Source organism: Tenrec ecaudatus, chromosome 6 (assembly GCF_050624435.1).
Source record: "Tenrec ecaudatus isolate mTenEca1 chromosome 6, mTenEca1.hap1, whole genome shotgun sequence".
Lineage (NCBI taxonomy): Eukaryota > Metazoa > Chordata > Mammalia > Afrosoricida > Tenrecidae > Tenrec > Tenrec ecaudatus.
Window position 1 is genome coordinate 24,451,997 of NC_134535.1, and position 12,066 is coordinate 24,464,062.

Here is a 12,066-nt window from a genome sequence, read left to right on the forward strand (position 1 = left end):
CGCCCACCGGCTCAGCACAGAGAAGCATTTCTGAACCTGTTATCACCCCATGACAGTGACCCCGGCCCGTCAAAGCTCTCTCACCCTCGCATCTCTAACTCCAGCTCTTCGGCTGGGCAGCAGCTCGAGGTGCTTTGCTCAAAACCTGCTGAGCATGAGCTACGGTCAACAAGGGAGCTGCACAGACCTGCTTATGGGGACAATGACACGGCAAGCACTTTTCTCACGGGGAAGTTACACATTACAGTTCTGGTTTGGATGAAAGAGTTCACCGTCGCACGGAGACTTTTAAAAATCACCAGAAGTTTCAACTTTCTAACCACCTAAGTGTCTCAACTCAGGTTGAAGTGTGGCCTTTCGCGTGTGGACTAGAGTATGACATCTGCAAGCCTCGGGATGTCGAGTTATTAGAGACGCAGAGATGCATAGCAATCGTACAGTGCACACTGGCCCAGACAAATGATACCAGTCCAGCTCTCCCGGTGCCCCTCCCCCTGCCCTATTGTGTCTCTGACTCTGAAGCTGTGAGTTGTGGACAGGATCTTAACTCACAGGGATTTCCCTCCTTCTGGAATTAAGAATAACTCTTTCCCACAAGCTCTGGCATGCCGGACACCTCCCCGGTTCAAAGTCCATTTCTCCTGAGCGTTTCTTAATATGATCTTAGTTGAGCAAGTTACCAACCTCACTGGGTTTGTTCATGTTACGTGGGAATGATGGTACCTAAAGCATGGGACGCTGTCATAAACATGTCTGACATTGAGTATTTCAGTCAGTGTGTTATGCAAAACAAAGTACATACAATCATAAACCATGAAAAATGTCACACACAAAAGAGCATCTAAACAAAAGACAAAAACCCAAATCAACCCTGGGGCTGTCACGTGGATTCTGAGTCAGAGTGATCCTGTAGGACAGAGCAGACGGGCCCTGCAGGGTTTCCACGGCTGTCAGTCCTCATGGAAGCAGACTGCGACATTTTTCTCCCATGGAGAGTTGCTGGGTTCCAACTGCTGAGCTTCTGGGGAGCAGAGGAGCACATAACCAGTGCACGACCGATGCCTGGTATTGGCTGCAACCACCGCCAGGAGCCACCATTCCCCACGACTCTGGGTTTATGTCACATTGTGGCACATTGGAGGATAAGAGTGGGAGTGAAATGGAGCCAGAAGTAAACTTAGTCCACAAGGTGCCTTCCATGAAGGCTTCTACCCTTCCATGAAGGCTTCCTGTTTCTAGTCTCTAATGTTAACAGGAAACAATCATGTGCCACAAATGTCCAAAGTGGCTTATCCAGAGGTAATACCAAAAAACTCCCAAACTGCTGCCATCAAGTCCATTTCGACTCATAGCGACCCTACAGGGACCAGGAAGAACCGCCCGGTGGGTTTCAGGATCGGGACTCTCTCTCCCTCAGAGCAGCTGGCCTTACAGTTAGCAACCTAGTGCCTAACCCACTGCACCACCAGGGCCCCTCTGGTTCGGCAAAGATCCCCCATGAGGTGAGGAAGGCTCCTACCACTCAGGAAGCAGCACTTTCTTACAAGGCCCCGCCTGTAGAGCTGTGGTGCTCCACCCTCCTCATGCCTCGACCCTTTCATACAGTTCCTCAGGTTGTGGTGACCCCCAACCATAGCATTATTTTCATTGCTACTTTGTAACTGTAAGTTTGCTACTGTGATGAATTGTAATGTAAATATCTGACAAGCAGGATGTATTAGGACCCCCATGAAAGGGTCATTCAACTCCCAAAGGGATCACAACCCACAGGCTGAGACCCGCTGCCGTGGACAGATGGCAGGAGGTTCTGAGGGTGCAGGTGGCACAGGACTCTCTGATGATGGTCTGACTTCACGCGGGAGTGAATGAAAAGTTTCTCCATGCATGTTCCCGCACACACGCGTTCACACTGACTCTCAATGCATGTGCTCACACATACAAACACATGTTTGCACACAAATTCACAACCACAGATGCATGCTCTCACACAAATGTTTTCAATTCACCTAAAGCACTCCTGTGGCAGAAATACCTCTCTCAGCACATCATCGATGGCAGGGTTGACTTTCCTGTTTCGATTATAAACGTTCCCATGTTTTACAAATTCATCAGCAATGTAATGTCAATACTTACATTAAAGTGGAAATTAAAGTACGTGGTCAGGATCAAGCTTCTGGGCTCAGCACATTATCCAGCACAAGTATAGCTCTGGTAACCCTGCTTCTCTCCCCAGACCCATATGCACAATGACCCCCATGACCACACACATCTCCCGTCATACCTGAAAATTGGCCACAATGCCCATTCCAAAGCATCCCACCAGTCCAAGGACAAACGACACCAGGTTAAAAACAGGGGTGCTGAAATAGCAAGTCTCATTTTGCTTCTCCACTATTTTATATCTCGTGTACATTGTAGCTGCACCTGCAAAAGTAAGGCACTTGGGTAAATTTTTATCATTTGATTATTTTTTAATATATATAACAGAAAAATTCAGCAGTGGCTTCACATTACTTTCCAAAGACTTGAGAAGTTTTTCCCTGAAGAAACTGTGGAGAGTCAGGATAAGAAGAAGCCAGCTAAAAAGGAGGGGGAAAGAAGGGGAAAGGGGGATGTGTAGATAGTGGGAGAGCAGGGCACAACCCACCCATGGGAAGGGTATTGTTCATGTCTCCACAGGAGAGAGAGGGACCAGACCTCAACCTGGTATGCCAAGCCTTGAAGGCAACATACCAGCACAAGGTAGAGAACTAAAAGAGGTTTGTGGGGCCGGCCCCAATCTCAGATACATTCCCCCCACCACCACCCCAGAAGATTTCACTACAGAGGACAGCACTGAAGATACAGTCTGGAGAGAGTGGCAGGTCTTCCCAGACCAGATGGGAGGGAGGGGGAGAGGGAGAGAAAGAGAGAGAGAGAGAGAAACTGCATCTTGACCCATACAACCCTGAGGATGACTTTCCTGCTCAGAGCAGCCAAGGCACAGAGAGGACCTTCAGACCTGCCCTGTCAGGACACATGAAATCCCCTCACTGACCCATAGCACTGCATGGGAACAGCACAAAGACACAGAATGGGAATTGTGCCTGGTCTGAACCCCCCCACACCAGGGTAAAACTGGAAGGGAGTGCAACAGAGCAGCAAGGGGAGCAAAGCAACGAAGTCCCTGAGGAATCCTGAAAATAAACCACAGACTAGGAGGGTGGGGCTTAGCGGACATCAGACTTGACGGGAAAACATTCATAAGGGTCAGCAGACAGACCTGGAACTATTTATAGGCACCACCACCCCCTTTTCCTTCTTTTTTTTCATGTGTATGTATATATATATATATGAATGATAGGCAGGAGAAAACACCACACTGATGGTTCTGGGGGTACAGGGAAGAGGGGGAGATGGGTAAAGGGAAGGGGAAGCTACCAAGCCCAGGGAGAAAGGAACAACAAGAGATCTAAAATCGATGACCAGGAAAGTGTAGAATGCCCTCTAGGAGGTTTGAGCAAGTCCAATGTAGCCGAGAGGAATTACTGAGAACTGAATGAAGGTGGAACATGATAGTGGGACAGAGGAAAGTAAAAGGAAATAGAAGAAAGAACTAGGAGACAAAATATATTTATAGAGGTATAAACATAGGCATGTATATATGTAAATATATTCATATAAAACAATAGCGACATAGGTCTATGGATATATATTTATATGTTAAGTATCAAGGTAGCCGATGGACATTGGGCCTCTACTCAAGTCCTCCCTCAACGCAAAAACACTTTATTCTAATAAACTGGCATTCAGTGATGTTCACCTTCCTGACAGGATCATTGAAGTCAAAATGGGTGCATATGCAAATGTGGTGAAGAAAGCTGATGGTGCCTGGCTATTACAAGATACAGGGTCTGGTGTCTTAAATGCATGAAGTTAAACAAGTGGTCATCTACCAGGAAAACAACAAAGACCACATGGAAAAAGCACACCGGCCTGTGTGATCATGAGGTGTCGATGGGGTCAGGTATCAGACAGGCATCAGATGACCCAAAACAGACAATCATATCAATGTGAATGAGGGGGTCAGATTGAAAACCCAAAGTCCATCTGTAGAAAATTGGACATCCACTCATAGTAGGATCACAAGGAAGGGATGAGCCAGCCAGGGTGCAGTATAGCACTGATGAAACACACATTTCTCTAGTTCTTTAATGCTTCCTTACCCCCATTATCATGATCCCAGTTCTACCTTACAAACCCAGCTAAACCGGAGCTTGTACGCTGGTACAGATAAGAGCTCTCGGCACACAGAATTCTGGACAGATTAAACCCCTCAAGCACAATAATGGGAGTATTGATACCATAAGGGTAGGGGGAAGCTGGGAGAGAAGAGAGTGAAGGGGGAACCAATCACAATGATCGATATATAACCACCACCACCACCCCGCCAGGGGGATGAACAACAGAAATGTGGGTGAAGGGAGACAGTGAATGGTGTAAGATATAAAAATAATAATGTATAATTTATCAAGGGGTCAGGAGGGTGGAAAGGGTGGAAGAGGGAGGGGGAAAAGAGGAGCTGATACCAAGGGCTCAAGTAGAAAGAAAATGTTTTGAAAATGATGATGTCAACATGTGTACAACTGTGCTTGATACAATTGATGTATGGATTGTAAGAGACCCCAATAAAATGATTCATAAAACAACAACAACAACAAAAACAAACAACATACAAACAACAACAACAAAAAAGAAATACACACAACTGTCCTATTATCCAGGAGCCCCGGTGGCCTAGGTGTTACAACGTGGGCTGCTAACCACAAGGTCATCAGTTTGAATCCACCAGCCACTCCATGAAAGAAAGACTTGGCTTTCTACTCCTGTAAAGAGTTAGCACCTCAGAAAACAAGGGCAGTTCTACCCTGTTCTATAGGGTGGCGCTGCGTCAGAATTGAGTCCATGGCCGTGAGTGCGTCCTTCACCCTCTCACATACATGCTATGCTAACACACATGTTCCTCTTTTCCACTTTGCAATGGGCCGCAGAGGTCTGGCCAAGTCAAGACAAAGAGATCCACCTCCTCACTTTCAAAGGGTTTCTTATGCTCTGCAGAACGAGACCAGCCTCGTTGCATCATTTTCTTGACCATGGACTTCTACATTGCTTCCATTTCTACCACCACCACCACCCCTGCCATTAGAAGCAGTGTTCCAGGAATATCCTGAAATAAAATCTTTAGACACACTTTCAAATGTTTCTGAAAAACTGATTCCCAGAAGTGAAATGACTGGGTCCAAAAATTAGGTGCAATTAAAATACTGAGAAATATTTCCAAATTGCTCTCTAAAATGCAATTTACACCTGCTGTCCCCAGAAGATTTTGAAAGTAATTTTGTATCCCCTTGGGTTTAAAAAAAAATTGCCACTCTAATAAATGAAAAATGGCACCCCAGTGGCTTAATTTGCATTGTTTTGATCATTAAGGAGATTGAGCAACTTTCAATCTCACGATATTTCATCTTCTAAGAATACTGTGTATTATGCCTTTTATCTCTTCAGATTTCTCTATAATTTTCTAACTTGTAGTTTCCTTTTACAGGTTGTATACATTAATCTCTTGTCTGCTGTGAATATTACAAATATTTGTTTTCAATGTTTTGTCTCCAAACATGGATTGATGTCTTTCATCATGCAAAGGTTTTCATGCCTTTACAAAACTCAAATCGGCCAGTCCTATCTTACCTAGTTTCTCAGTTTCGCTTAAGCTTTGATACAGTTTTCCACCCCCATGGATTATTTTTAATATAATCTTACACTTTTGCTTCTCATCTTTGCTTGTGGTTGATTTCCGTGTATGATGTGAGGAGAACTCAGAAGATTCATGCTTCCAAACCGCCCCTTCCAACAACAACAACAACAAAACCCCACTGCCATGAAGTTGACTCTGACCCACTGCGACTCTGGATAGGGTTTCCGAGGCTGCAGATCTTTATGGGAGCAGAGGGCTAATAATCCCTCCTGAATGACTGGAGGATTTGAACCACCAACTTTGAAGCAAGCCGTGCAGTGCTTACACCACAGCACCACCAGAATTCCCCAGGCTCCCAACCAGCTAGTAGATCCATCTAGGAGCCCAGTTGGCACAAGGGGTAAGTGGTTGACTGCCCATTGAATGTGGCAGTTTGGACCCACCAGCTGCTCCACAGGAAAAAGAGCTAGCCATGTACTGCGGTCAAAGATGACAGCCTCCAAAACCCTGTCGAGCAGTTCTGCCCTGTCACTTATGAGAGGGTTCCACAAAGTTCATGGGAAAATGGAACTGAAAGAGAAAATTTTTCCATGAACTTTCGGAAGTCCCCTGGGAGGGTGAGTACGAGTCAGAATATGTTTGATGATAAACCACAGCAGCGGAGTCTATTATTCACATACCATTCGTTATTTTGAAGAGAAATCTGGGGGAGGAGTGTAAAACCAAACCAAAGTCACTACCACTGAGTTGATTACGACTCATAGCAACTATAGACCAGTGTAGAACTGCCCGGGTGGATTCATGAGCCTGTAGCTCCTTATGGGAGTAGAAAGCCTTGTCTCTCTATCCCACAGATTGACTGATGGTTTTGAACTGCTGACCTTGAGGGTTAGCAGTCTGATGCATAATCCACCATGCCACTATGGTTGGGAGCTGGGGGGTTTCCATGAGAGCAGGGACCTTGACTTTCTTGCTTGCTGTGGTGACCTCAGTACAAAACACAAATATAGTGTCTACTATATAATAAGTATTTCATATGGAAATGTTGAATGAACATCTATCAAAGTATTATATACGTATTCCTTTTAACGCAGAAAATTTATCTCAGAAAAAACTCACATGAACATGCAAACTTGTGTTTAAAAGGTTCTTCATAAATGTGCTCGAAACAATGGATGGATGTATGGATTGTGATAAGAGTTGTACGAACCCCCAATAAAATGATTTTTAAAAGGGTATTCACTTCAGCGATATAAATGCAAAATATCAAAAGTAACCAAAATATTCAACGACAAGGAACTGATTAAACAGACCATAGGCCAGGAGATAGAGCTCATGCATGTGTTAGAGAATAGTATAGATCCGAATGTACTGCCATTGTGGGAGGTAGATTTTGCTGAGTTTTAGGAAGCACTAAAAAAACCAACAGACTGAGTCTAGTGATGTTTTTAAGTTTTTGTATGTGCCCAGAAAAGTTATGGAAAGAAAATAAGCAAAACTGTTAATAGTCATTTTTGAAATAAAATTAAAACATGGGGATTCCCTAAAGTCTTCTTAAAACCAAACCATAGTTCATCCAAACTAGTAAAAGTCTGCCTTCAGATAGACAAAGCGAACACTCAAAATCTGTTTGCGGTATCTCCAGTGGACTACGCCTCCATTGAACCCCATTAGACCATTGACTAAGGACGTGAATAGTCTTGCCCTCAGGCAGTAAGTGGATTATAGTAGATGTAGTTAGGCTAAAATTTAACATATTGTCATTTGGTTTACCTTCTGGCCTATTTATTTATTTACCTATCTATTTTTTTTTCTTTTGACCCTTTTTCAATTTGCTCTAGTTTCCATTGTCTTCTACTTTCTCTTGGATTGAGGTGTTTCATTTTGTAGTCATTGTTAGGTGTTTTGTGTGATTTTATTTGTATGAAATCCAGGTTAGGTAACTCCATAAGAGACAATAACGAGATTAACTAGAATGAACAAGAGCTTCAGTAGGGGAGGTTGAGCCGGAATGGGGAGCTAATAACAATGGGTATAAGACTAAAGAAAATGTTTTACCATTTTTTGTGGGGATGATTGCACACCCCTTTTTAATATATTTAAACCACTGTATTGTATGTGAACAACAACCAAAAGTTGGCTTCAACATTATGCTCCTTAAGATCTAGCGATATGGTATCAAATTGAAAAAATCACATAGGAAATTGGGGTGGGGAGGGACAACGAGTGTATGTTAGTGAAAGAGGAACAACTCAGACAGGGAGGGTGAAATGGTCGTGCAACACAAAGCAAACAATCAATGTCAATGAAAAGCGCAGGTAGAATGGCGGCTTTGGTGTATGTTTGGCTGTGTATATCCTCAACAGCAGTTATATTTGAATAGTAATTCATATATGCTGATATAAAGATAAAATTTGCTATAAGAAGGTACAAGAAGACATTAACAACGATTTTTCTCTTGGAAGGAGGTTAGTGAGTGTGTATGTGTGGACAATCATACTCACTTTTTATTATTTATATTTTGTTACCATTTGAAACTTTATGATGTATATGTACAACTTTTAAAATATATTAAATATGTTCCTTGGTCAAAAAGAGTAACTTTTCCAGCTATGTGAATTTCTGTGATGTTCCTTCTTAAAAAGTGCTTGTTAAAAATATTTTGGTTAGTGGTGGGGTGGGTGGAGAGAGAAAGGGGATCCTATTGTTTCTGGAATACAGTTTGGGTTTATTTTGATGGAAAAGTCACCTTCAGGGTAGGGCGACATAGCCAATCAATGTAATGGCTGCCGATAATGTGTCCGGTGATGATGACTGCACAGCTCTTTTTAACATAGTTGAACAATTGAGTTTTATGATATATAAATTCTATGCCTATAAAGCTATTTTTAAGTTGTACATTATAAAAAATGCTACAAAGACAACAGTTGTGCAACAGCTTCATTTAAAACACAGTTGCAAAAAGTCCAGTGTAGGTCAGTTATAAACCACAGTACATGAATTATTGATTTGTATGATTAAATTCTTAAGTGACTGGACACTATATATATAAGAGACCAGAATTAGATGGTTCCCGGTTACAATTACTGAACATTGTTATCAAAAGGGAGAAAATGCAAAACAGAATCTTAAATTCTCATGAACTCCAAACTTTCTGGAGTCATAGGATCTAGATAAACCCCTGCCTATAACCCAGGGATAATCTATAAACCTTAAAGCCAAAAATAGTCCCTGAAGTCTTCTTATAAAAATCCACTACCAGAAAAAAATCCACTACCATAGACTGAATTCCAATTCATAGCAACCCTATGTAGGCTTTCTGAAACTGCAAATCTTTGTGAAAGCAAATAGCCTCATCTTTCTCCCAGAGAGCAGCTGGTGGGCTCGAACTGTGGACTTTGTTCAAAAATTGATATGACTGAAATATTAAATTGTATATGTGGATTATGTGCCAATAAAACTGTAAAAAATTAAAATGAGGGCTGAGTTAGGACCCAATATTGGTTCGTTCTGTTGTACATAGAGTTGCTGTGATAAATTATACAAATCCCATGACAAATTACTAAATAGAGTGAATAATAATTCTATAATGAGGTCAGTATAATCACTTAAGTAGCTTAAAGGATAGTCAAGCTTGCACTTCAAAAGAACAATACACAAACTGTAAATAACATATTTTACTGCCCTCTGGGTTATAGATTTACATTTATTTGTAACAATTACTGTGTACTTACCAAGAAATGCAGAGAAGTTTATCATGAATCCAAAAATACCACTTTCTGGAGGTGTTGTTCCTGTGTCACTACAAAAGAAAAGAAATGTCCCAATTATGCAACAGGAATTCTATTTCAGAACTTCTGGGCAGGCATGGAGTGGACACGTCTTCTGTCTCTGTCTCTCTCTCTGCCATCAAGTTGATGCCCACGCACAGTGATGCTATAGGACAGAGTAGAATTGCCTCTGTGGATTTCCAAAACTAAGTCTTAAAAGGAGTAGACAGACTCATCTTTCCCCTGCAGAGTAACAGGTGGTTTTGAACAGGCCAATGCAAAACCACTAGGATAAGCCAGTTCCTGCCTGAATATACAGCAGTCATTTTGAATTCCAAAGGCCAGACTTTTTTTTCTAAAGCATTTTCGTCTTGGTTCTCAGAAACCTAAAATTCCATTCCCTACTAAGAGTGGGAGGGCAAAGGTGAAAGAACAAAGCAGAGGGTTGACAGGTGTTCACTTGGCTATAAAGCAGGACAGAGGTCCATAAAAGGGAGAAGAGAAATGGGGAGGGTGGAGGAGGAGAGAATATAAGGTGAGTGTTGATGAGTGGTGGGAACTCAAGAGTTGATGGTCTAAAAATATTTTTTTTAAATAACCCCACCTAATTCACAGTAAAAGAAAGAGAGGAGGGAGGGAGGGAAGAAGATAGGATGGAGAAAAGAGAAAGGAAATTTGGAAGTTAAAAAAAAGAAACTATATGGAGGAATATGTAGAAGAAAGATCTGGCAAACTGCTTCTGTGAGGATGGTGCAGGGCCAGGCAGTGTTTCCTTCGGTTCTGCACAAGGTCACGATGGATGGGAACTGACTCAATGACACCTAACAACAACAAGTCAGCAACAGATTAAAAAAAAAGGCAGAAAATATTTTAGCAAAAAAAAAAAAAAAGTTCCTGTAAATCACTTTCGGGTGCATGCCATCAATTACTTAATTTAAAAGGTTGCAAGTTATATACAATAAGCCTTTTCTATTTATCCATGCCAAGTTTTAACCTCTTACACTTTTAGGCTATTCACACAAAGCTACTTTTCCAGTCTTAAACTGTCAGCAAAAGAGTTCTCAACATGAAACAACTTGTACCTTGTTTGCCTGTTTCTACATTTAAGTAATGAATTCAAAAGGCAGGCTTCACTGAATGAAACTTCCACAAAAGCCTGTAGGTGTAGAAAGCCAAACCTTTTAAATTTTGTGAGCTCATAATATCAAAATAGAAGACCAAAGAAGTGCAAGAATGCACCTAAGAATCTAGAATGGTGAGGCCTAGGCTTGCTTACTTTGAACACACCATCATCAGGAAAGAATCTCTAGAGAAGAACATCCTGGCCATCCAAAGACTAGAAATTGTGGTCATTGGACCTTGGGAGAGACCCCTTGCTTAGTGTGTCTCCAATGAAAGGTAACACAAACCACCATATATTTAGTGTCTCAATTCTCCCCTTACTAATCTCCCAGGTAGTAATCTGATAGGCAATGATTTGCCCTTGTAAGAAATGTTACAGGGAATTTTCCCCTAGCACCAACCCCTACGCTCAATGAAAACAAAGTTTACTAAACTAAGAAAACAATCTGTAGAGATAACAACCCATAGATTGCAACTCAAAGTTGGACTATACGCACATATACTCCTCATATCAACAATACCTTAAATTCTATGCCATTGGATAAGTTAGTGGTGTTACCAATACAATCACCTTATACCCCACAAACACGAGACCACCAGTTGGGGTGTAATACCCCCAAGTCAACACACTGAAAAGATTATCCAAAAGAATACATATCTGAAGAGGAAACAAAGACGAAGAAACCCCACACACAAATCATATGGCACAGCAACTAATCTACATTTAGAATGAATAACACTGAATGTCAATGTACTAAATGCACCAATCAAAAGATAAAAAGTAGCAGACTAGATTAGGAAACGAGCTCCATCAATTTTTTTTTTCGCTCCATCAAATTTTTAAGAGACACACCTCAAATTCAGACAAAAACAGACTGAGCATCAAAGGATGGGAAAATTTTTACCAAGTTAATGGCAATTTTTAAAAATCTTTTTATTGGGGCTCATAAGGCTCTTATCACAGTCTGTACACACATCAATTGAGCAAAGCACCCTTATACATTCGTTGCACTCGTCACTCTCATAATTCACCTTCCACTTGGGTTCCTGGAATCAGCTCGGTTTCCCTTTTTCCCCCCCATCCCCCTCCCTCCCCGATCCCACCCCTGGTCCCTTGATAGTTTATAAATAATTATTATATCTTATCTTATACTCCCCGGCATCTCCCCTCACCCGCCTCCCCATTGCCCATCTCCCAGAGAGGAGGTTACACATAGATCTCCGAGATCGGTTCTCCCTTTCTACACCCCCTTCCCTCCTGATGTCGCCACTCCTACCGCTGGTGTGGCAATATCAATCTCCTGCAAAATAGACTTCAAAATAAATAACGTAATGACAGACAAGAATGGACATTACATAGTGATCAAAGGATCAATAGACCACATAACCATAATAAACACAAATGTACTCAATGAAAGACTCCCAAAATGCATCAAACAA

General features: G+C 41.9%; 1 protein-coding gene across 1 annotated transcript in view; it reads right to left on the minus strand.

The window, feature by feature from the left end:
• The window catches only part of DRAM1 (DNA damage regulated autophagy modulator 1), a 69,564-nt gene that overhangs the window by 19,485 nt on the left and 38,013 nt on the right, over window positions 1–12,066 (minus strand). Inside the window, exons 2-3 of the mRNA XM_075551097.1 lie at window positions 9,469–9,536; window positions 2,282–2,424 (exon numbers count right to left, since the gene is read on the minus strand). Of these exons, the coding sequence (XP_075407212.1) occupies window positions 2,282–2,424; window positions 9,469–9,536 (211 nt within the window). The remainder of the gene's footprint in view (window positions 1–2,281; window positions 2,425–9,468; window positions 9,537–12,066) is intronic.